The following is a 25,794-nucleotide window of genomic DNA, read 5'->3' on the forward strand; positions in this document are numbered from 1 at the left end:
AGAGATAGGCCAGAGGGAGTAGAGTGGATGGTCTCGCTCTTTTATCTCTCTGTCTCTCTTCATCCTCACTCTCCCTCTGCCCGCTATTACAGTAGGTTTTCATAAAGCTGCTCTGGACTCCGATTCATATCGGTGCAAGCAGAAACACATACTTTTTTTTTTTTTTTTTTTTTTTTACTATTTGTTTCACTGCAAGAATGCGCCGGCTTGCACAGATGGCGACAGAATAAGATAGCATCCCTATCTGAATTATCCATGCAGAAACAAACAGTGCTGTCTGAGCCTGTTAAACACAGCTCACTATGCAGAGATGGCATCTGTAATCCAGACACTGATTCTAATCTATATGCTAGCTAGTCTCAATTGATAAATAATAAATATGGAGGCTGAAAAACTGCACTGTTGCTTGTAACTCCTGACAGCGTGTCTTGTAAACCTACAAGATTTCTTCTTGACTGTCTGTTTTTATTGCTGTTTGTTTAGGATAATTTACTTCATTTACTTAACTTTTTTGATCCCTCATGAGTCACCAGAGAGCTGCTCTTTGTCGTTTATTCAACCCATCAACTATAGGCCCATTCACAGGAAGCCAATAGATAGCCATGAAGCTTGACCTCCCTGTTCTTTCCTGTCTATCCCTCTTTATTCTTTATCTTTTTATCTTATTCAAGGAGGCCTCACTCCTGCCAGTATTTCTTTTTTTTTTTTTTTTTATTGAGACAAGATGAAAACTGAGTGGTAGAAGGTTCTGGAAGAATCTGATCTTGGACTATAGAAGCTATAAGAGTTAATATGATTTCATAAGTAAAGGTTTTAACCCTGGGCACGTCTTCCTTTCATTCTAAAGGTCAGGCAGGTCATGATAATTATGTGTGTGTGTGTGTGTGTGTGTGTGTGTGTGTGTGTCAGTACACTCTGTGCTTGTGCTGTCAGATGGCTCCCTGGTGTTCGATGCTGATTGTGCTCTTGACCCAGCTTGTGTTGATTGTTACGCCTGAGCAGCATTCATCCAAGGAAAAGTGGACCCTGACAGGTTCTGCTGCAAGAACCCGACTCATCAAAAGGAGCGGATTTAACAACAGCTTAACCATGTCTGGGAAAAGGTGTGTGTGTGTGTGTGTGTGTGTGTGTGTGTAGGTCACAAGACAAGGTGACTACATAATAAATTCACACTCACAGCCCAGTGACTTTTGGCACTCTGTGCCACCGTGTCATCATCTCACCTGAGAGCCTAGTGCATCCTGGGTACTCGGGGATGAGGAGCGCTGCTTGAATGTGTAATGACTCTTTAGGCTCCACCCCCATTTTAAAATCCCTGTTTTAGTCAGCAAGGCTCTGAGTTACCTCTTCTTCTTCTCATCCCCATTCTGATCCCCCCTCTCTCCTACTGCCTTTTTTCTTCCCTTTGGTGCAAGACCAGGTTTGAATGTGTTTGAATTATTGATTAGCATCTGATTTATCACTCGGCCAGAGTCTCTGGAGATTGGGGGAGACAGAGATAGAGAAACAGAGGGAAATAGAGAGAAAATGGGGGGATGGGTGCTGGTTAGACCTCTAGCTCGGGACCAATTATGAGCATGACCCCAGAGACCTGAGATCTCTGTTCAGCTTTCCCTCTTCTCTCTCATTTTGTTTCCCTCCCTCTCTCTCTCTCCTCTCTCCTGCTGCACTGTTTGCACAGACACCTTCATGTATACAACCAGATGCTGAAGAGCCTGCAGGAAATAAAAAAAAATCAACCTGTCAAAATAAGGCTTGGGAATTTATGATGCAAATCTGAGGGAGCACGCTGAGGGTAGAGAGGAGTGCGGATGGAGGACCTTGAAGGTGTTTGGGTTGTGTGGAACATGGGGCCTCCGCTCACATCCTGGTCCCAGGACAACATGTCGTTCCGAAGATAGCTCCACTTACATTACAGCCTTTAACCTCACCACTAAAACCTACCCTCCCAAAATAATACCCAGCAGCAAACCAGATGCAGTTGAGTGATTCGCGTAGAACCTGACTTCACCTCTCAAATACTCTCTTAATAAATTATTCTTAGGTTTGACATCACTGGTCACACACACAAACTTTGATGCAGGTCAAGGTTCAGGAGGAGAGGTTGACCGTTTCGGGAGTTTTAAGGTGCTGCTCTTGCTGTGTGTATATGTTTGTGCCAGTGCGTGTGTGCGGTGTGTATTTTGGTTTATGATAATATGTGTGCTCTTGGAAACACCATCTCCTCTCATTGCCCCTGGTGGCCCTTTTACAACTGCTCACCATTTTAATGTCTTCAATTTAACAGACCATTAATTATGTGGCTCTACTGAAAAACCTTGGGCAGGCAAATGTGTGTGTGCATGTACCCGTCCATGCACAAGCTTGTGCGTGTGGGTGAATACATTTGTGTGTGTTCCACATCAGTGACACTGCAATATTAAGCTATAATAGAGATAAAACTAGAACTATTTGCAAGCCCATTTCTCTCTTTCCATTCCAGCAGTTCCGGCGGTGTAATTTGTTATAGTGTGTCGTCGAATAAATTGCTTTGGGAGCACCGCAGCCAGGATGACTATCTTGACAGATCGTGCTCAGCTGAATGGCTGTAAACCATATTCATCTCTCTCAAATCCCTCCACTGTTTTTGGCATTCAGTTGTTGTTCTACAAGCGGTTGATGACTCCACGCGTGTTGTTCCTATAATTGTGCTGTGTGATCAAATGGTTGGACAGCAGAGATGCACCCAGCATAACTTCCTTTTCAGGCGCATGAAAGATTAAGACTGATGGTATTATGATGAAAAGAGCGGCATTACTGACTCAATTATGGAAAGTAGAACTGGAGGGTACAAACTGCTGACAGCTGTTTGCCGTTCTTGACTGCATATACACGATGAAAATTCCCTCTGTCGCAGCTAAATTGCCTCCCTGTTAATTGGGGCGAAACCCAAACAGTTTGTGTTAGATCTGGGACACGGAGAAACGCAGCGAATGAGAGAGGAAGTCTTCATTTAAGCTGCTCTCATTTCGTTACTTTCCCTTCCATCCCATCCATTGTTCGTGCAATTGAGGTTTTACCCGTGTCCATATCCTTGTCCTGCTTTTGTTCTTTCGGCCTTTTCTGAGGAACCGAAATATATTTCTGTGCGTGTATGTGCTTTTTGTATGGGTGTGAGGGAATGCTTTACGACGCGGTTTGCTTGTCTGTGTGTGTGACACAGTGTGGCATCACATCTCTTATTTCCACTGACTTCAACATTGAGTTTAGAGCCATGGGAGCAGGAGGAAAAGCCTCAAAAGTGACATTAATCCCTAATATTGACACTGTGATCTATTTAACATCCAGCCCCTCTGCTTTCCTCTTAACACTGTTGAGCTGATGCAGCAGAATCTAAATTAGCCTCTAATAATCCAAACATTGCTACCTTTGCAGATAAACTTTTGTGGGGGTGGGTGGGCACATTGGCTGTCAGCAAAGTGCAGGAAGAAAGATAAAGGGAGGAAGAGAGACAGAGAGAAAGATAGCCGTTGTATATGAGATAGAGGCCTCTGCGAGAGGAAGGGTGTAGGAATTTGGGTCATATCTCAGTAAACCGTACCTCAGCATCAAGTCGACTTGCTTAGCACTAAAAGCCTCCAAATCTGTCCATTTTTTTTTCATTCAGAAACAGTGAGAAATAAAGCATCCATTCGTGGGCTGATGTAGGTTAAGATTAGGTTAAGATGACGAACATAAAAAGCAAGAGTCTCTGCTTACCAAGTGGTATTCTTGGAACGCACTTTTATGCTTGCAGGCATTATCCCTTTTAATCTCATTCTTCTTATCCACACTGTTGGCATGGACAAGTCCCACCAACAAATCAGCTCAGTGTTGAGCTGTGTGTGCATGTGTGTGCGTGTGTGTGTGTGTGTGTGTGTGTGTGTGTGTGTGTGTGTGTGTGTGTGTGTGTGTTGTTTCACTGAGCTGTCCATACACTTGTGCCAGAATGTGAAATCAGAGTCATACCTTTTACCAGCATGTATCCCAATAAAAACATGCATGAACACAGTAAAACACCCAATTTCCCCTATGGGGATTTTCTTCTGATCTCTATTCCAGTGAAATACAGCGTGATCTGGCTTGGTGCGTTGTGGCTTTAACCTACTAAGACAAGACAAACAGATAACACCAATTAAGATTGCAAGCCGAAATTAAATGAATTAAAATACTTCACAGATATTCTCCATGCCTCTACACTATTCATTTCCCTAGTTTGTAATCTCCCCCATTTTGGAAAGCAGTTTTTTTTTTTTACACACTCTGTGGTATTTAAAGCATAGCATAATTAGTTGACTGCTTTCTTTTTCAGATTAAAAAAATCAGTATGATGTTTAAACATTTTAGTTTAAAGCAATTAACAGAAAAGGGAGGCAATTTAATGCAGGCAGATGGGCTCATTGCAAAGTACAAGCACTTCAAGCTCTGAGCATTAAAGACAGACAACAAGCACTAGTCTATTAAACAGACCCACAATGATACCTTTTGTCACCTTGATTTCTCTCAGAGCACTTTATCAGTGGGTGTGAGGTCCATCCTATCTTATCTTAGTGTGATAGATCTAGATAGTAGCTTTGTATCAGAGTAAGCTTGACTTGTGTTTCTCAGTCATGATTCTAGTGATCTGCTCTTATCTGAGGGAAATTCAATGTAATATGTGAGTAAGACATTCCCAAGAATGAATGAGAGCAAGTGCCCAAAGGGAGGGGAAGGTAAGTGGGGAAAGAACACAGGAAAAGAGACGAGGGGGGAAGCAGAGCAGCACATGGGTGAGAGAAAGGAGATCTTAGTGATGGACCGTCCCAGTGTCAAAGTTCCTGTGTCCAGACCAGTGCATCCAGTGTGGTTGCACTGGGATCTGTGGAGTTTGGGTCCTGGAGAGAGAGCAGCCCCTCCGGTTAATGAGCGGAGACTGTGCCCCTGCGAGTGATTAAGGTGTCCACCTCAGAAAGAACTTATGCTCAAAGAAGAACTCACATTAATTGAAAATGGTGCCATTTGTTATATAACCTTGAAAAGGCAAACCAATCTTAACCTTTTTTTTTTTTTTTTTTTTTGATTAAGTCTGTCTCAGCTTATGAATGCATCTCCATTCTGTGAAGCTGATAGCAACAAGCGTCTGGTTAAACTCACTACAGGAACAGTTTATCACTGTCAAAATTAAACTTAACATTCGCTTAACACATTCGACTGTAAAAGCCAGCACATTGTTGGTAAAATATGTATAATGGTGTGTGTGTGTGTGTGTTTTATAAGTAGTCTGCACTAGGGCCCATCATAATAGCATGAACAGGGCCCCCCCGTAATTGCCTTATGCCACTGGGTCTCGCTTGTGTAAGAGTGTTCTGGGGGCAAAAGGAGAACCCTAAGCTCTTGTGTATTTGCGTTTCCACTGCGCCCAGAGAATAGAGAGCTAATACAGAGTAGGCTTCTAATCATTCTGCGTGCAACTGACAATGGCTTAACGGTAAACATGGAAGATGTTGAATCTTTCATCATGCTCATGAATATTTACTACTGTGCCGCTGTGATGTTGCATGTGGTTTTGTAAAAAGAAACACATGGAGATCCAATGTGACATTGAGGAAGCTCGAAAATCAAGAGCTGAAAGGAGGAGCCTGCTTTCACGTAGAGCGGTGGAGATGAATTGTGACATGGAAAGCAATTGTAAACGGAGACTTATGATATGTTTACTTGCACCTCAATAAAGCAATCTTTAATAATTCATTTTTGAGGTCGCTGCTCAGCACTAAAACTTCACCTTATAGTCCCTGGTAACTCAGAGAGTACTACCTCAGTTGCAGGTGCCGTTTTGGGACGCAGATTCAACCACTGCAGCAAAAAGAGGGGCTGGTATGTTTGATTAAAACTGGGGTGAGGGATCCCTGGTTCCTTAGTAGGGTTCCTGTGTTCCAGGGACAGCTCGAGTGGTGGAAAATGGGTGATAGAGCGGGATGTCTTTAACCACTGTGGATAGACTTGGTGTAGATATAGCCTGTGTACAGAGAGCATGACAAAAAGAAATTAAAAGGAGAAAAAAATAAGACAAAGCAAATGAATATTACACAATGAGCTGAAACGAACTGAATTAAAATGGAGACAAGCAAACCGAAATGAAAATTATTGTCTACCCAAGTCTAGAAAATTACATACACTGTATCTTGAGGTAAATACTTTTTTTTTTTCTTAATTACCATACAAGATAGTCCATGAAATGATAAGGTATAGGTAGTTCTCCAGAGTCGAAATTCAGTTTGCAGCTTGTTTTTCTTTTCTCAGTGGAAAGGATTTGCTGTTGTGCCTGGAGATTAGCATGTTATTAGCGCTCAGGCCGCTCAAAGTTTAACATGTTTCAGCTTTCAGCAAAGAGCTCCACATTCCACATTTAATGTAGTCACGTTTCAGCACCAAGAGCCACAACTAGCAGCTTTTCCCAGCATATGTTTACCTGAAACAAGTGGTGCCTATTGGACAAAGAAGGGGCAAACTCCTGAATTTTTAACTTTGCGGACAATATTTCAAACTGTGGGCAAGAAAGTGGCTTATCAAGGCACCCTGCCTCTTAATCCATGTCCCCAGTGCTGCTAGACCAGGCACCACCAAGGGCTATCTATCTATCCAACTCCCCATGCACCCAGTGAATTACACACACACACACACACACACACACACACGCTCACACATACACATACACATACTGAGATTGACACCATTAGTTACACAAGGGCCAGGCAGACACCAGAGTATAATAGCTTTACCCAGGCGAGAGGTGAAAAATTGGATTGGAAAAAGTTTTTGAGAAGTACTTTACTGCCTGCTGGGAGTAAGGACAAGCCTAGGCAAAGCATGGCACATTATAAAAAGCCAGCCAGCGTCTGAGTCACGGGTTGTCTCCGTTACTGTCTTTCTCCTCATTTAGGCTTGGTATAGAATAGATTTGGTCTAACAGGCAGGCGGTTGTTTTGATTTCCCTCAGGAATGTGGGAATTCAGAAACTGCATGCAAATAACCCTTCTTATTCTTATCATTTTATCAGGGCTGGCCTCGCCGGCTAATGTGTGTTTGTATGTGTAAGTAAAAACATCCCATTAGCAAAGGCAGTGAAAACAGGAGATTAATGGTAATAGGCATCCTCTGTGATTCACCCCTCGCATCGCCTGCCACTCCTCAAAACCAATCTGCTCTCCCGACCGTCTGAGTTAGAGTTAGAAAACTGAGTCATGTAGCCTACAGCCACACAGAAAATAGGCACCCATACACACACACACACATACACACACATACGCACACACTTTTCAAAACCACAGATCCAGATGACACACATTCGGAGGCATGTTTTCCGAAGATGAACTCTCGCACACACACACACACACATACACACACACACACACAAAGAAAGAAAGACGTCAATGTAATTTACAGTACCTGGAGGCTAAGAAGGGGGCTGTGGACTCCAGAGGTCACCAGTCACATCTGTCCCCCTGTTGCTCTGGAGAAGCCTCATCATCGCAGTCAGTCCCTATCTCCTCTCCCTCTCCCATCCCTTATCAGAAATGTCTTCCGCTACATCAGTAACTCTTGCCAGCGCACCCTAGGGTTACTGATCACATGCAAGGCTGCCACGTTTTCCGGTCTCTTCATTTAAAATCCCAGCGGGGTGCTTCGAGCAAAGCAAGCACTTTTATTCATGCATGTCAGTCACTTATCTTGAATACACATGCTCATCTTAATTACTTATCAAACGATGCAGTTACTTTTTTTTTTTTTGCTTTTTGCTTTTTGCCTCTCTATGAGACTCTGATCTTCTGTGCTCTCTTTTATGTTTGGCCCATTTTTCTCTTTTTCTTGGATGCTGTTTTAAAGGAAGGTGATGATGACTGAAATGTTTTGGGGGGGCTTTGATATGCTCAATTTGGGTCGGCATAAGAGGAAGCGGGGATTACGATGTATGTGCACATGTTTGTGTTTTTTGCACCCTTGTGCTTGAGTTGTGTGCCTCTTTCATGCACACCTCCGGAGAGACGGTGCGGGACTGACAGACGCAGCAGGATTGAGATTTACGGCCACTGTTAATGACCTGGTATCATGTGGCTGAAGCGGAGATTAATTGAGGCTTTCAGAGAGCCAGGGATAGAGGTTGAAAAAAAAAAAAATAGAGAGTGAATAGAGAGAGAGAGAGAGAATGGGGGATAAAATGCTGGGAACAGAGAAGGTGCGAGAGGGGCTTGTTGTATCCTGCCCATCTCACCCACCCCCTAATTGCATAGCATTTATGGTGGGAGGATAGGTGTGGTATGGTGGGAATACACACATGCTTTTGTGGGCACATGCTCAAATACACACTAACAGATTCCGTCACCCTAGAGGGAGCCATTTGTGCTCGCAGGGTGGTGGCAGGAGGCTTTTAGGGGCTGTTATGTTGCGGGTGCACAGTTCCTGGAAGAGTATTGGTATCTATTTGATCAAATTCTACCCCACTCTCCAGCAAGCCGCTTCCTATGAATTGTGGCCTAATTGTGCCCATATGGGCGTGTACATGCTTATGCTTGTGTGCGCGCGTGTGTGTGTGTGGGGGGGGAGGGAGGCGGGCAGATGTGGCAAGTGAGTCATTTCCATCCCTGATTGATTGTTGTCATGTTGGCGCATTATTGAGTTAGCACAGAACGTGATAGGCTCACTGCAGCATCTCAGAGGAGAGAGCACCTCCTTCATGCACACACACACACACACACACACACAAACCACTCATGCCCGCACACTTGTATAATTCAATGAGTGGAGGACATATTTCAAAGGAATGGTCCATGGCTGCATCTAATGAATAAAGCAGGGGATCTAAACTGCGTGTGTGGGATGGATACAGGCATGTGCTTGTGAACATGTGTGTTAGAAACTGAACTGGGGGCGGCAGTTCATGTAGGAAGGGCATCTCGCACAGGCATGTGCAGAGCACATAGTATGCGATTGTTTCCGTGTGTGTGTTTCTGCGTATGTGTGAGTAGCAAGAGACTGTCACCAGCCTCGGTTCTCAGAAACCCGTCACACTCAGATTTACTGCACTGCCAAGTTTCTCCAATGTTTTGCTCATATGAAGAAAAGAGGGGGAAAAAATTAAAAAGCCTTGACTCTGTAGTGGTACTTATAATCATGACTACCCAAATACAATAAAGGGAAACCATAACCAAAGCCACGAAAACCAGTGTGCCCTTTCATTTTAATCCAAAGAGCAACCAGCTCCCCTTCTTATTGGTTATTTTGGATAGGGAGCCATGACTTTGACTGGATTAACAAACATACAAGGTAAAATATATATTGTTATAGGTCTGACTATTTTCAAGTGAAGATTTTTTCAATCATCATATGATTTGGTCATCTGAAGAAGGACTAATCGATACCGTATCACTGATGTTATTTTTCAGTTCAATGACTCTAGACAAAAATGGGACACTTTATCTTATATGAGGTTACCAAGGTAGATTTTCACATATTTTCATGAACCATGGAATGAATTCAGACATTGATTCAACAATTCAGCTGAAATACTCTAAGCTGAGCAAGAATCTGACAAAAGATAAGTCAACTTAAAAAGGGGAGACAGGCCCTACAAGCACCTTTCCCAACTTGATGCCTTTTCCTCTCCCTGCAGCCTTTGGTGATGTCCTCCCTCCTTGAATTTTATTGAGCGCTCTACCGATAGCCAGGGGCCGGCCAGAAGATGTATGGCCCTTTTCCCTTTATTCATTTCCTTCAGCCCCCTCTCTATCCAGGAGATAGACAGAGGTTATTATGAGGCGGGGAGCTCAGTCACTCTAATTTAGCATATGTCGTTTGTGATTTTCTCTGTATCCTCCCTCATTGCTCCATTTCATTTATCTTTGCTTTTTTAGCCTCCCTCTTGGTAATATTATCCCAGCCCCGTCCCCAGTTTGTTTTCCACATGTCGTTCCCTCTCTTTCCCCCTCCTTTCATTAGAATAAAGGCTGCACCGCTGGATTGGTGCGCAGTTCTTACACTTTGATGTGATCTTGCTTGATGCTGATGCCAGATCATTCACCTTGCCCTGCGCCGCTTCACACCCTGTCAGTGGAGTTATTGCCCTCCTGCTTTATATGAAGGAGCGTTCATTCTTAATTATCACCCGGTATCTGATCATCTCTTTTTCTCGCCTGTCACAATGTCTCATCGAGTTGCTGGTAACATTTCCATCCCATTAAGAAGAGCAGCCATGGCTTTGTACCAAGTCTGTGTGTGTGCGCGTGTGAGTGTGTGTATGTGTATGTGCATGTGCATGTGTGTAAGTGCGTGTGTGTGTTTGTGCTTGATGGTGCGTGCATATCATTGCGGCAGAGAGGAGATTTCCACCCTCTCTCATCCATCTTCATGTGGTTGGCTGGAGATGATATGTCGACACACGGAGGAAACACACGTTGCTGGAGACACAAATGCACACACACACACACACACACACAAACAAGTCGTCCTGGCGATGGAATTCTAATTAAATGCCCCTCGTTCCCCCCTCGACTCTCCTCTCGCTGTCTGTGTATTTTCCCCCAAATGGCATGCTAATTGACTTGATGCAAATAAAGACTCACAGTCTTAAAGGTTCAAATAGCTTAGTTTTTTTTTTTTTTTTTTTTTTTTTTTAAATGCTACTGCACAAACTGTTAAAGCAAAGCACTCGTGTAGACAGGAGGATGAGAGACAGAGAGGGGCTTTGGTCTTGAAATCAATAAATAATAATGAACAGATCATAAAATTATTATGATTTGCTCAATGATGTTTATTTAAAAAGACCCAGACTGAAATCACCAGGGGGCGAATGTATGGAAAGGGTGAGCCTATAATGAAAATATGTGGAATTTCTCTTTTCATTGCAGACGGTTTAAATTTGCATGTGCTAATGTCTGTGTTGTGTGTGTGTGTGTGTGTGTGTGTGTCTGTTTACACATGTTTGTGAGCGTGCATTTTAATGGGTGCCTTGGCTCCGTGCTGTGGTATTATTAGGGGAGGCCCTCGCCTCCTGTAAAGTTCTCACAGCACTCCCATTCCTTGCAGGAAGCTCGGAAACTGTGAGCTTTCCTTCGCCTCGGTGGGGGTTGAATCAATGAATCTGTCATTGTTTATTTTATTAAAGTGCTAGTCCACACCTCTGGGCTCTCTCACCGTCAGGGGCTAAACACTGGAGCTGTTGGTGTCCAGTCACTCAGCGTGGGATTGTTGGCCAGTTGTTGTGATGTGAACAGCCACATGGGCCTCAATAGACTATGAACAATACATGACCATGAACTCAGTACACGCACACAAACCTCTGAGTGTTTTTATGTGTTTTTATGAGCTGGAGGGAGCTTTGTCCACCCCTTACAGTTCCTGGCAGCTCACTTTAACAGCAGCAGCAATGGCAGCAATTTACATATTGAAATGCAAATTGAATAACATTTTTTTTTTTCCGTCTCTCTTTCTCTCTCTCTTTTCCTGTCAGGTGTTGGCACTGGAGAGGCAGGTCTTTGATTTTCTGGGCTACCAGTGGGCCCCCATCCTGGCCAACTTCTTCCACATCATCATCGTCATCCTCGGCCTCTTCGGCACCATCCAGTACCGGCCGCGCTACATTGTGGTGGTGAGTGCACACCTCCCAAGACACATTTGACTTTTATACATGTGAATCCTCATCCTCACCCTTTTTTCTGTCAAGCAATGCCATGTCACTTCAAGCTAGACCCCTACCTGGAGTTTGCAGATTGGGTGTTGGGTGTTATTTGTCGCCCCTCCATTCCAACTGCAAACTCGGCTGCTCTCTCTTGCGCATTGTTTGCCGCCCCTAATCACTCTAATCCCATGGTAATTAGGGCTAATTAATGAGTGAATGTCTGTGTACGCTGCACTCATAACCAAGCACGCTTGGGAAACCCCACCTCAGCTCTGGTTCCTTTCGAGCTGAGGATTTATTTAAGTCTTGGGGGGTGGGGGGGGGGGGGGGGGGGGGGGGGGTTTAGTGGAGGGGGGGATGGGAGAGTGGGGTAAGGTGGTGGTGTGGGGGGGCATAAGGAGCTCATCAGATTTATACCCAAAGTCTCTGAACAGAGAAGGTCATTCTTCAGTTGACATTGTGGTGCGGACACGCGCCGGGTGTTGTTTCCATTCCTGTAGTTCCGAAGCGTTTTGCGGTGCAAGCTCCGCGAATGTGCTTTTTACACAGTCCTGTTTTCATTTGACACCATAAAGATCATCTGAAGCATTAACAGCCTATTTGGAGCAGCATTAGTGGAAGTGCAGATGGCGATGTTAATGACAGGAAAAGATTGAGGAAGACAGAAAGAGAGATAGAGAGACACAGAGAGAGAGGGAGAGAGGGAGAGAGTGTGTGTAACAGAGCCGCAGAGGAGATGGAGAACGACAACCGGGAGCATGACAGAGGAGTCGAGCTGTGGTATGGTCTTCAGCGGCAAGAAGCAAAGCAGTTTCATGATTCAACATGCATGTTGGTATGAGCGGCGAAGCCCAGGTGCTTTATCGCCTTCCTCTGACGGCGCTGACATTTTTGACAGTGAGTCAGAGGATTTCACAATCATCTGCCTGATTAATCTCTCCCTGTCAGTGAAACACCACTCAAAACTGCTCCGTGTCTGTCAACAGTTAGCTGGCTGTCTGCTTGTGCAACTTTATAAACTCTCTCCACTCTATTTACCTTCAATAGTTAAAAAAAAAAACCCACTTTAGTCGCTTCAGGGCTCAGAGAGACTCACTGAACTTAACTGGAGCATTTTCAGGATGAGAGGTCGCTTGTGTGAAAATATGTATGTATGTGTGTTTGTGAGTGTGTGTGTGTGTGTGTGTTTGCAGCATGTCATTTCCAATGGAGCTAATCTCTCTGTGTGTCTTTGCCCTGCAGTATACAGTATGGGCGGCCCTGTGGGTGGCCTGGAACGTCTTCATCATCTGCTTCTACCTGGACGTAGGAGGCCTGTCCAAGGTGAGAGCTTTGTCAAAAAAATGTCAGTGTTTGATTTACCGAGTATCTTTTAAGGTCTCGGTCTTGAGATACAACTGAAAGCATTCAACCCCCCCCCCCCCCCCCCCCCCCTCATTCCATCTCCCAAGCACGCACACACACACACACATACACACAGACACACACAAATCTTCTGTGCTCCCCTGTGGTTCCCGAGAGCGGATTAGATGTGTATTTATCCAGACAAAGAGAAGTGTTTGGGTTGTCACCTCGCTGCCTTTATCAGTTCATCCGCCCTCCTTCCCTCTTCCTTCGCCCTGTCAACCTGTCTTTTCCCTTTTTCACTCACCTCCCTGCTCCTTTGATCTTTTTAATTTATTCATCATATTTTGCAGGCTTCATATCTTACTCGGTTTTTCAGTTCAGTGCCTTTGACTCTGTTGACAACCTCTCCGCTCGTCTCCTCTCCTCTCCTCTTCTCCTCTCCTCTCTTCTCTTCACCCCTCTCTTTTCCTCTCCTCCTCTCGCTTGTCGCCTGGCTGACCATTGAGAGTAAACGTATTCATGCAGGAGCCATTCATCTCACACCGGATCAGACGGCCAAAATGAATTTCAGAAACACCTTCCCAAGCTCTGATGACTTTGGTGTTATTGTGAGACGGACCTTGGCTCCATCAAGTGTGCCCGCGTCTGTCTGTGTATGTCTCCATGTCTGTGTTGTGTGTGTTGTGTGTGTGCATGTGTGAGTGTGTGTGTGTGTGTATGTTCCTGCATGGTTCCTGCTGGAATAATGAGGCTTGTAGGGGCCAGCTGCTTGGGGCTGAGGCTGGGCATTAACCCGACAGATGGAGCCGGCCTGGGCTCCCAGCTCTGCATATGGTGGCCAGGAGGAGAGCTGGCTAATGGAGTACACACACGCCCACACCAACACACACACGCACACACACACACACACACACAACAGCGGCAGCAAACTTGACATAGGGTTTGCTGGAAGACCCCCAAAACATTTTATTAGAAAACATCAGCTAATTCTGTGTGGCCTGCCGTGACCAGTGTTGACAGGACCCTTCAAGAAATCTGAGTGTGTGAGTGTGTGTGTGTGTGTGTGTGTGTGTGTGTGTGTGTGTGTGCAGGGGAGCCAGGCTCTCATGGTGGGGGGCAGGTTGTTGGAGTCATATGCCACATGCTCCGTCACCTCCTATTGATCCCTGATCCCCTCCCCCACAATGCAAGACAGACTGACAGACAGACCCCTGCTACACACACACACACACACACACACACACACCTTTTTTTTTTAAACAATCCCCAATCTCTCTCTCTCTCTCTCTCTCTCTCTCTCTCTCTCTCTCTCTCTCTCTCTTTCTGTTTTTTGTAAGGTGTTCCTTACACTCTGTCACACACTGACTGAAGGTCTGACAAGTCAACTGCCTCTAAACTAAAATAAAACCGCATTGCCTCTTTATTTTAGAAAATAACAGCCGACCCCTCCACCGCGTTTTCTCTCTCGATCGTAAATCAGTGTATAACCAGTGTGTATGCATGACTATGACAAATCTGAACAGATTTAGGAGACACTTGTCACAGCCAGAGGAATCTACAGTGTTCACTTAGCGACTCTGTCACTATCACCTGCTGAGGGAGAATTTATTCACGTTGCTGCGATGCAATCACACAAAGATAAATTACATTTTATTTTTTGGATTTATTTCCTTCTGCCAGAAACAACAAATCAAAGTATCACAATATCTTTGACTGAATACCTTGATTTTAATGCTGTGGTATTATTGTAAATTTATGATTTTTTTTTTTTTTTTTTTTGGAAAATGATCATTAATCAGCTAAAACAATTAAAACAGTCTAATATGTTCTGAAAATTGCTCTTTACTCCGACCCGGCTTTAAAACCTGCAGAAAAAGAACAAAAACATTCCACTATTTTGTGTTATGCAAAATCCCTGGCAACATCTACTCTCACATCACAGTACTGATATATTATTAATATATTGAAAAGCCCTAGCTCCGTTATAAAAGGAGAACATGTCTTTAATTTGTCTCCAAAATAAGTTTCAAATATGTATTGACATGCTGCGTGTAGTTTGAGTTTTCCAGCAGTTGCTGACTATCAGTACAAATTAACTTTGAAATTATGATATGGAGGGATTGATTTGTGCTTTGGGGTGCATGAAGGCATAACAATAACACTCTTGACAGTCGCCAGCAGCCTCTTCAGGATCGACTCCAGACATACTGTAGTTGTGAAGAGGCCTACAGCTTGAACAGAGATGGCTTCCCTCGCTCGCGGGCTCAATCAATGGCATCTGTCAAGTCATTAGTCCTCAAAATCCTACCTACTGACCTTCAGGCACCCTTGTGCCTGTGTGTGTGTGTGTGTGTGTGAGAGAGAGAGAGAGAGAGAGAGAGAAAATACAGATATGAGATGAAGAGAGATTTGCAGTCACTGATTGGGATAATATACAGATGCATTTTATGAATGTTGCAGATGACAGCTGTTGTTTTTTTTTTCCCCACAAACAAATCTGATGTTGTAAATTATTAGTTATTACCAGTGTTCTGTATGTGTTAATGTGTGTGTGTGTGTCTCTGTGTGTGTATGAGCATCTGACTGATACTGGATTTCTGCAGTGGATAGAAATACCAATATTTGGAAGTAAAATTGTTATTAATTTTCTGCTATTTTTATATATGGCACAAACATTTATATCTAGGATATCTAGGAGGCTCTAATAAAGATATGCATTTAAACACATTGATACATATAATTTACAGTAGAACAATCAACCTTCGTCTTACAACTTCTTAAAACGGTCTGCACCACCATCTGCTCGGCTGTGATACGCTTCTCTGCCAACACCTGCTGTTGTAAACAGTGGAGTCTGCAGGATAAACTAATGATAACGCTGTTCTTAAATCATCACAAATGTTCTTTTACCGCAACATTTACTGTCTTTTCTTGCGTATCACCCAAATACGCCGATACTGATGTATGTGATAAGCCAGTATCGGTCGGCTGATCTATCAGGCTGGCTGCAGTATGTGTGTGTGTGTGTGTGTGTTGATAGGAATCAGAGATGCTTCCTGACAGCAGCCCACTAGGCTGTGTTAATAATGCATGTCTTGTCACAGAGGGGCAGATGCGGGGTTAGATTGCTGTATTGGGGTATTGATTGGTGTGTGAGTGTCTGCGTGGCTGTGTGTTTAGGGTGTGCAAATTGGACATTAACAGGGTATGCCGGAGTTACAGATATGAAGCAGAGGCTGTAAATGTGCCTGCTGTGCTGCAGCTTAGCCGAGTTGTGGAACTTAATATGCTTACATGAACTTGTGCAGCGATTGTTAAGTATTAAAGAAAACAGAAATGACCAAAAAAATGTGATTTTGATTTCCTCTTAATGAACAAATAAATCCAAAACCCTAAATAAAGATTAAAGATTTGCAAACAAAGGACTTGATAATTTTTTTCTCCTTCCAGGACAGCGATCTGCTGACGTTCAACATCTCAGCCCACCACTCCTGGTGGAGCGAGCACGGGCCAGGCTGTGTGAGGAGAGAGATGCCCCAGGCTCCAGGGGTGCGCACCACAGACAGCCACTCCTACATCACTGTGATGGGCTGCCTCGTGGACTACCAGTACATCGAAGTTGTGCATAGTGGCACCCAGATCCTTGTCGCTGTGAGTACAAGCCGCTCACATACACATCACTCCTTACAGGGGCCCGGCAGCAAGAGCATTTACCATCCGATCCATGTAGTCAAAAGGTGCACTGTGAAAAAAAAAGGAAGGTGCTGCTTTTTTTTTTTCTCTCGGAGCATTGTTCTCGACACACCTCCACCACGGCCTGTTATTTTGTCTATAGCAGCCTCGCTCCCTCACTCTGCCCCGGTTGCTGAATGAAAAATTGATCTGTTGTTTTGTCTGGCTGAGGCTTCGACTTGCCAGCTGCGAACAGGCTAGTCAAACACTGGAGGGATTGTTATTATCCTCTTTGTACAGCTCTGTGTTAACACTGGAAACACACATCTTGCATACAGTCCAGTATGACTGGCTAACCTCATGCGGGAAGGGAGCCAGGACCCCCCTCAGCTGCTGGCATTCACAAACAGGCAGGCTCAAACGTGCATATCGCACACTCTTACACACCTTAAGTGCGCAAATTCACTTTCACGTGCACGCACACACACACACACACACACACACACACGCAGTAGGTGGGGGAGAGAAAGAGAGAGAGAGAGAGAGAGAGAGTAATTCACAGCAGCCTTGGACCATACCTGTGATTCTCAGTCTCTGCTGATTTTTATTCTTGCCATCTAATCAGGGAATAATTTACACCTCTGGATGCACAGTGAATGCAATTAACCACTTGGTAGAATAGAAAGGTAGCAGTGGGAAGCATGATTGAGAGGCACTGGGCCATACCATTAACGCCATCACCCCCATGGAGAGAGATAATAAAATGTCTGACTTTACACCTTTACCTCTCACTGAACCCCATTAGCCTTTGCGCTCTTCTTTGCACATGGTGCTCCTCATCAAGCACTGTGACTGTGGTTCTTCTATAGGCTCTTTTGCTCACGAGATGGTCACACCCCTCTGCCCTCACACTCAGATGGTATTATCCAACCAAGCATTCAATGGCATCGCCGTGGGAACGGCCCTCAAGAGGAAGAGGGAAACTGGTACTAAAATCACGGTGTCAGAAATGGCATCCTTTTCCGTGTTTACTCACCTCAACTCGGGCCAAAAGCGGTGCACAGTGAGGGAAAACGGAGCCTTTCAAGATGTCCACATTTGTTTTGGTTTGTCCTTTTTCCTTTATTTTGAAAAGGAAGCGGACAGGATAAAAGGAAGACAATGATAAAACAATGAGAGGAGAGTGGCCCTTTGTCTTGTTAAAGCATTCCCAAGGTCACCACAGGAGCCCATTAAATATTTAGTCTAGGCTCTAAGGAGAATGTTGCACTGAGATGAAAATGTGGCCCCACGTGATGCCAGTGAATGGAGACATCACTGTCATCCCGCCATCCGGATTCATCGCGGCCTAGAAGGAAGCCCGCAAGTGAAGCTGTAGGTTGATGAAGTGCAGCCCTTTGTTCTTGCATCCTTTGTTCCACAAATGAGCCAGCAGTCACACACCCACAGTTTTGAGGATGAGCTTGAAGTAGACCAAGAGGCAACCTTTTCAAACTGGGAACAATATATTATTTATCTGTCACTGCCCTGTCGGCCCTTGTGTCCTTTGTTGCCCTCAGTGAAACCCCGCCTCGCCTCCTACACTGAACTGCATGCTGCTTTTAAATGGCTTTGGATGTCCTCTAGGAGTGCACCCATTTTACACAAAACCAAGAAAACACGATTCCTCAATCCTGACCGGACCATACATGCAGTGAACCCGCAGTGAAGTTGCTCGTCATTGTTTATCCCGGATCAAATTTTGATGTTAACTAACTTTAACCAAGCTCTTTCGAGTTACATAACCTTAAATCACTGCAAAAAAAGGCCTGAATCGCAAAATCAAGATTGTTTGCTATTGTAATGTTATGATAGCTGCTGCTCTGTCAAACAAGCTCCAGTTCACTCGTGTACATAGAATATGCATGACCAGAAAATCATAAGGGAATCATCAGTCTTATGATCATGCCCACAAAGATTCCCATCAATTAGTAGTAGTAGTTAGTGGAAAAAACAAGAAAAATCTAGTTTAAAATGTGACATGTTTAAAAAAAAAAAAAAAAAAAGAGAGAGAGAGAGAGAGATTTTATTTTTTGGGCTTATCACCCAGCCCTAATGTTACACAACAGCATCGACTGATTTCCCCAACAAAACAAAATCCAAATCTTATCCCCTCCTTCTCTTCCCTCTATCCTTCCATCCTGTCTGCCTTTGAGACCGCGCATCGCCTCATCTGTTAAATAAATCAGTGTCTGAGAAAACAGCTAGGGCAAGACGCGGTGTAGTGCAGAAGAACAGCACAAGAAAGAAGAGGAGAAATCGAGAGAGATGTGATATTCAGTTTACATCGGTAGACATAACTCTTACACGCTAAAGGGAGCAGCGAGAGACATGAAGGGCTTGTTGAAGTTACCGAGCTTCTCATAAAACAGCGGGAGAAACTGGAGTGCTCTCTCTCTCTCTCTCCTTCTCTCTCTCTCTCTCTCTCTGTCTCTCTCTCGCTCTCTCTCAAACACACACACATATCATTTAGAGTCAAGTATTGCTGCCACAGGCAATGCTTTTTGCTATTGCCTCTCTATTCCCTGGAAACCAGCACTAGAAGGAATGTGTGTAAGCTGATGATGGGGTGGAATAGCAACCTGCGTCAGTCTCTCATTCCATTGCTCATTTCCTAATTCCTCTAGTTTTTTTTTTTTTTTTTTTTTTTTTTTCCCTGTCAGTCCCTATCTCTCTGCACTGCCTATCTTCCTGTCTCCTTTTCCTGCCTCGGCCCCTTCTTCTCTATCACATCCCCTCTAACTGAAATGACGAAAATGATGATGCACTTATCTGTCCTCCTGTGACTCTCCCCTTCGCTCTCTCTCTCTCTCTCTCTCTCTCTCTCTCTCTCTCTCTCTCCCTTTCACCTTCTCTCTTACTGTTGCTGTCTCAGTAGCTTTGATGGTTTGGCCATGTCAGTCTGCAGTCTGCATTAAAGTGGGCCTTGTTTAGTGCCAGGGGCTGTAGTGTGTGTATGTGTGTGCATGCATGTGTGTGTGTGTGTGTGTGTGTGTGTGTGTGTGTGTGTGTGTGTGTGTGTGTGTGTGTGTGTGTGTGTATTGGGGAGGGGGTTGAAGATGAATAACTGACCCTGGATGATTAGAGGAGTCCCAAACTGTAGGCCTAGCAGGCTCTGACCCCTGTGATTACCGCTCGGGGCTGTGCGGGGCTGGGCTGTAGGGTGGGGTGTGTGTATGTGTGTTTTGTGCGTGTGTGTGTGCGTGTGTGTGTGTGTGTGTGCTCAGGTTCATTCAATTCAGTTGAGAGGGAGGGGTTCACATGCAAACAGCAGCCCGTCCAGAGGGCGATAAGTCCATTACTCTATGCTGCTTTCTCCAGTTTCTCCTCCTGAACTGCCATCACTACTGGAGTTAATGTGTTTGTGTTTGGGTTATATTCGGGGTTTATTGGACTCCACGGAGAACCAGCAGGAGGGAGCTTTGAAGCGTTTTTGTTTGAAGTCCAGTGGTAATCAGTCAAGAATCAGAAAGCAGCCACACGCTGCCCAGTGTAATAATGCCTAATATAAAGTACCTCTGTAACATGTCAGCTCCAAATTTGTAATGCAACTGCAAAGTAAGTTTTACAGCATCTGCTTCAAAGGATTATAAAGATCCCAGGATTAAAAGACTTATGAGGCAGTGCTCAGCAGCTATTAGGTTTTGCTGGTTGCTGCCGAACAGAGGGAGGAGAAGAGAGAGAGAGCAGAGGAGCAGAGGCGAGAATTAGTCTTGAGCGGGCCACTGGATATTGTGTCAGGCTACTCACAGTACATCATAAAAACATGACTGCTCCCATTAAAACTTCAAAGATTCGCCCCCCGAGAGCTTTAATTGTTAATCTGTTTTGTTGGGAAATGGATTTTTCCCCCGATTAATTTTATTCTAATATTTGGTCTCGTTAAACTTCTTAGAGAAGGCAAGCGAGAGAGTGGGGAGAGGATTTAGAGGAGAATGTGCAGTTTCTAAAGGGCAAAACAAGCAGCCTTAAAGAAATGTAGTCTTTGTGCTTTTCTTGTTGCTTGTTGAATGAGTAGAGGTTTACTTTATTCACTAACCTGTGTATGTGTGTTTGAACCATTTAGCCCTCAGTCAATTAGACTGTGTGGTCCAGAAAGCCCCATCTTTTTCCGTCACGAGGTTAGACATTTAAGGCTCACTTTTACCTTCTGCCCCCTGTGGGCCGCACGCACAGAGTGAGAGTGTGCAGTGACTTCTTTATTTTCTACACCTTCCCTTTACTTCTGCATTGGCAGCCACTCATGCCTGTGCATTGTGTTTTCTCTGAAGCTGACATGCAGTTATTTGCAGTTATTTGATTCAGAAGGTGCACATCACTTCCATGGACCCATGTGGCCCTACGGAGCCCATAAATCAAACTCAACTCTGCCAACATCTGAACAAACCGAATCTCCTTGGCCAAACACAATCATCCAGGGCGTACAGTGTGTGTGCATGTGTGTATGTGTGTGTGTGTGTGTATATGTTTGGCAAGGGTAATGAACAGGAGAACAGGTGGATATGGTCCCTGCAGTCCTTATGTCATCATATTTTAACTGTCATTAAACACACAGCCACACAGACAGACACACACACACACACAGGTAGTCTAATATTCTGCAGGGAAGCTGTTGCCTCATTGTCAGGCACAAAGTCCGGGGTAATTAACCTAGAAGACAGCTACTATACCTCCCTGCCTCCACCTCTTTCTCTCTCGCTCTCCTTCCTCGCTCATGTGTGATTTATCCTACCTGAGATTTTCCTTCATTACGGAGTGAAAGAACTTCTCCGTGAATCTTCTCCTGACACCGAGCTTCAATCGATAGTGTGTTAATTATCTCGCTGATCAAATCCAGATATCCATCACGGTGCACACACATGCATCACAAGCCAGTGGGCCGTGGTCAGGAAGCATGTCTGATGCCTATCTACCAACAGCGGACACACACACACACACACGCACAGATGCAAAGGGTGGGAAATGCTCCGAGGGGTCTGGCTGTACCTCTGCCACGAACAAGACAGAAAATTGAGTTTTAGGTTCCAGAAATATCCCCACAGACATAAACAAGGATTCACCCCGTCCCTGATTTATCTTAGCGAGAATAACTGAGTGCATGCTTTGGATTGTGAAATAGACTCCTGCCCACTGGAGTGATGTTTCTGAGTGAGTGTCAGTGTACTGTGCAGCTGGGTGTGTGTCTTTCTACCTAGACTGAAACATCCATTGTAAAAACTGACCTTCATTAGCCTATGCAAATAGGAGTAGACTTTTTTTTTTCTAGCTCAGCAGCTGGCATTTTTCTCATACGCACACACACAGGCACGCACAAACACACGCACACACATGCAGACATACATGTGTGTGCAAATGCCTTAGCCTGGGACTGTTTTGTTTTTTTTTTCCTCCATTAATCTGAAAGACGACACATAGAGTAGGCTATCATGCAGCCTCCAGTACCTCCTTTGATACTTTCTGCAATATTGTAAATAGAAGATGAAGGCCAAGTGGAAGACAGCTTCGCCTTTGATGTTTGTCCTCAGCGAACGCTGCCCTACCTTTTTTGTTCTGTCTTTCCTTTCCTTTGTCAGATATTAAGGTCACACTGAGCCACACCAGAGGGGCGATGAGTGTGTGAGGGCAGGACTTACCATTAGAGCGCCAGTAAAACATGTTTCAATTACAGGGCCGCAAATACTATGTGGCCGTATGGCTCCCTATGGCAAAGGGGTGACTGGATCACAATGACCCCATTCACACTTGGTTTTAACATCCGTCTTGGGTGATCTAATGTCATCGGGGCAGCGTTAAGTACAGCTGTGAATGGGCTGCAATATGACCTGATCACTCAAACCATCTTGGGAGGCGGTCAGGGACACACTGGGCCACATTGCACATTGCATTGTTAACGTGTGCCGATGCACCACAGACAACATCGGAAGCCCTCCTTGTCACCTTGTGGGAGAGAGGACTGTTTGAATGGACTGCTGGCAAGAAATTCAAATCTGAATGAAGTGTTTTTTTGCGGCGAGATGACGTCATCTTTGTTGAATGGTCAAAAAATAGAGAGGTTTGGTGCACCTGCTTCGTTAATGGGCCTGAGATAGGGAAGAGAATAGGTGGAGAATATAAGATCATGGAATAGACTTTTTGAAGTGAAGAAAAAAAGGGGCGTGGGTGAATTGGAAAGAAAAGATAGAAAAAAGATAGAAGTAATCCTAATGAATCTGAGGTCGATCACAAATTCAATTACAAATGGTCAGTGGAGATCCATTTGAGATATTTGGTAATGTAAGGTCTGAATATAGCTCTCTCTTTGTTGTCCTCTTGCGATTGGATCACCTGAGACAGATTTTAAAACTATGCACGAACAGGGTCGAAGAGACTTCCGCCGAGATGAGACAGGAGCGAGAGAGTTTGCAGATAGTGGAATGGACTTTAGAAAGTGACTCAAGAAAGGAAAACCAGTGGAGGGCAAGCCAAAAAAACAAATGATTGGCAGGCAAATGAGTTCACTTTGTCAGTCCGCCGTGCCCCCACAGACTCCGACAGAGCCTCAGAGGACAGTCCAGGGCTTTTATGAGCTTAATTAATATGACATTAATTTCCAAAACGATCCCTGAACTCCAGAACTGATTGGGGGAAGCGAGAGAGGAAGGCTGAGGGCTGTGTGTGCGCGTGTCTGTGAGTATGTGTGTGAGGGGGACAGGGCCAGGCCAAGAGAGAGGCAAGGATTTTATGAGCATGATTTAAGGCCGTTTAATATGCAGGAAGATATAGAATTGTCACTTGTTATTGAGGACACTGACCTCAATAACAAGCGAGGGCTGTAAAGCCTCAAGCAAAAGGTCCAAGTGTTCAGTTCTTCTGACCTTACAAGACTCAGATACATCACATGTAAATAGGCCTATGACAGAAAAAAAACACTCCTAGAGAAACTGATTAAGATCAGCTCTCGATGGGCTTTGACAAAAAAGAAAAGTTAGAGTTCACATAGCGAGAGAGTGCATCTCCCTGAATCTCACAGCCTTAGATCAAACCTGCTTTTAGATTGTTTCTGTCACCATCACCTCAGCATTCCTGTGGCTGCACTTTCCCTGACTCTATACTTCTCTGATGAAAGCATCTGTAGGGGGTAAGAGTCTGCACTCCTTCATCCCCTCCCTTTGCCCCGTCTCTCTCTTTCAAACACATCCATACATTCGCTCCCAAAAGTGAGCGGATGTGTGTTTTCTTGGCCTCAGACCTCCTTCTCTGTAGTTGACTGCTATTTTTATCCGAACCCCAAGACCAAATCAACAAGCAGACCTCTTTATGAAAACTAAACACAGACACACGCACACGCATACAAACTCTCTTATACATGCACATGCTTTACAGGAAAACACACACAAAGCAATTGGAAAACAGGGTGCCGCCCCCCCACACACACACCCCGCTGTTAGCACCAACTTGTGTGTGACACTGGCTTTATACATATGCTAATTCACCTCCATTTCACCACCACTGTAATGGATGGGTTGAGACCAGCAATTAGATACTAGAGAGAGAAAAAAAACAGAGGGAAAGAGGGGGAAGAGTTATGTAGCTTATCTAGCCCGCACAGAGACAGAGCCAGTCTGTTTCTACGAGACACACCTGGGTTGCATTCATAAATAAAACATTTAATCTACATCTGGATGGGCCTTGGATGAACTTTAATGAAAGACGAATATACCGCACTGCCAAAACAATGAATAAAGCCCCGGTGATGGAGATAAAGCACGTGCAAACTGCACGCGCGTCACGGTCCTTGTAATTAGGTAAGCCCAGCTAAGTTATAGGTTGAAAGAATGTTGTAAAAATAGCCACCATCACACACACATTCTCCCACCCTTGTTCCGGTTCTGTGTTTACCCACTGTGTGATGAGGGCAGTGTGCCCGATGCTGTTTTAATTGGCATGGCGGAGTGCCAAATGCTGGATGGCTGGGTGGAGAGCGACTGTCTGTCTCTCCGTCTCTCACTATGTCTGTTTCGGAGAAGATGACAGCCATCTGCCAGTTCCACAGGCTATATTCTTAGCGCTGTGTGGTTACATGCACGTATGTAGGTTTACGTTCATTCTTGTGGACTTGCTCTTTTGTGTTCATGTGTGTGTATGTATATGTATGTATGCCCTGCCTATGTGCGCTCATGACGAAGACAAAAAGTCTGCCAACATGGGCATTAAAGCACACAAGAGGGTGTTGTGGGTTTTCCTCTCGGTAATGATTGCGGTATTCTTTGCATCCTGTTGCACCATCCGCCCATCAGTGGATCCCTGGAACACACACAGAGCCACCATCTCCCAAATCAAAGCCACATATCCACAAGGCTTGCTTGTTTTCCTACATACACATTCACACACACACACACACACCTATATGCAAACTATACACTGCCACCTCTTGTTTGTCTAACCTATGTTTGCCTGTGTGTTCACAGCTCCTGGGCTTTGTGTACGCCTGCTATGTTGTCAGCGCCATCACCGAGGAGGAGGACAGCTGTGAGTTGCCTAACCTCGCCCTACACACACACACACACACACACACACACAATGAGACATGCATTCCCGAACCTGAGGCTTGCAACAATTGAATGCATCACACCCAGACTCATTCGCACAGATGAAGATGGAAAAATGTTCACCAGAGGAGAGGAGAACAGAGATACATGTCTCTTCATCTCCCTCCCCTAGCCCCCCCGCCTCCACCTCGGCACCCTACTCTTTCCTTGTCCTTCCCCTTGCCTCCCCCACACCAGCTGGGCTGTCTCGCCCCTCTCTCTTCCTCCCTCCAGAACCCAAAGGAGCCATGTGTTCCCCCTCCACGCCCGCTCCTTCGCTCCTCAGTCTCATTCCTCCTTTTCCCTTTCTCTCTCACATGTCGTTTTTACACTCTTCACCTCACCTCTCCTCCTCCTCCTCATCTCACCATGTGTGGTCCTCACGGTTTTCTCTCCACCATTGTCGCACAACGTGTTACTCTCCTCCTTTAATGTACTCCGGGCTTTTCCCTTTCTCGCTCACACTTTCTCCTCTCCACATGGCCCCCTGTTCGTCTCCCC

The 25,794-nt window shown here is 44.9% G+C and overlaps 1 protein-coding gene across 1 annotated transcript in view; it reads left to right on the plus strand.

Annotated features, from left to right (window-relative positions):
• Positions 1-25,794, plus strand: part of nkain4 (sodium/potassium transporting ATPase interacting 4) — a 41,093-nt gene that overhangs the window by 6,083 nt on the left and 9,216 nt on the right. Inside the window, exons 2-5 of the mRNA XM_030056541.1 lie at positions 11,501-11,638; positions 12,911-12,991; positions 16,466-16,666; positions 25,174-25,234. Of these exons, the coding sequence (XP_029912401.1) occupies positions 11,501-11,638; positions 12,911-12,991; positions 16,466-16,666; positions 25,174-25,234 (481 nt within the window). The remainder of the gene's footprint in view (positions 1-11,500; positions 11,639-12,910; positions 12,992-16,465; positions 16,667-25,173; positions 25,235-25,794) is intronic.

This window comes from Myripristis murdjan, chromosome 7 (genome assembly GCF_902150065.1).
Source record: "Myripristis murdjan chromosome 7, fMyrMur1.1, whole genome shotgun sequence".
Taxonomy (NCBI): Eukaryota; Metazoa; Chordata; class Actinopteri; order Holocentriformes; family Holocentridae; genus Myripristis; species Myripristis murdjan.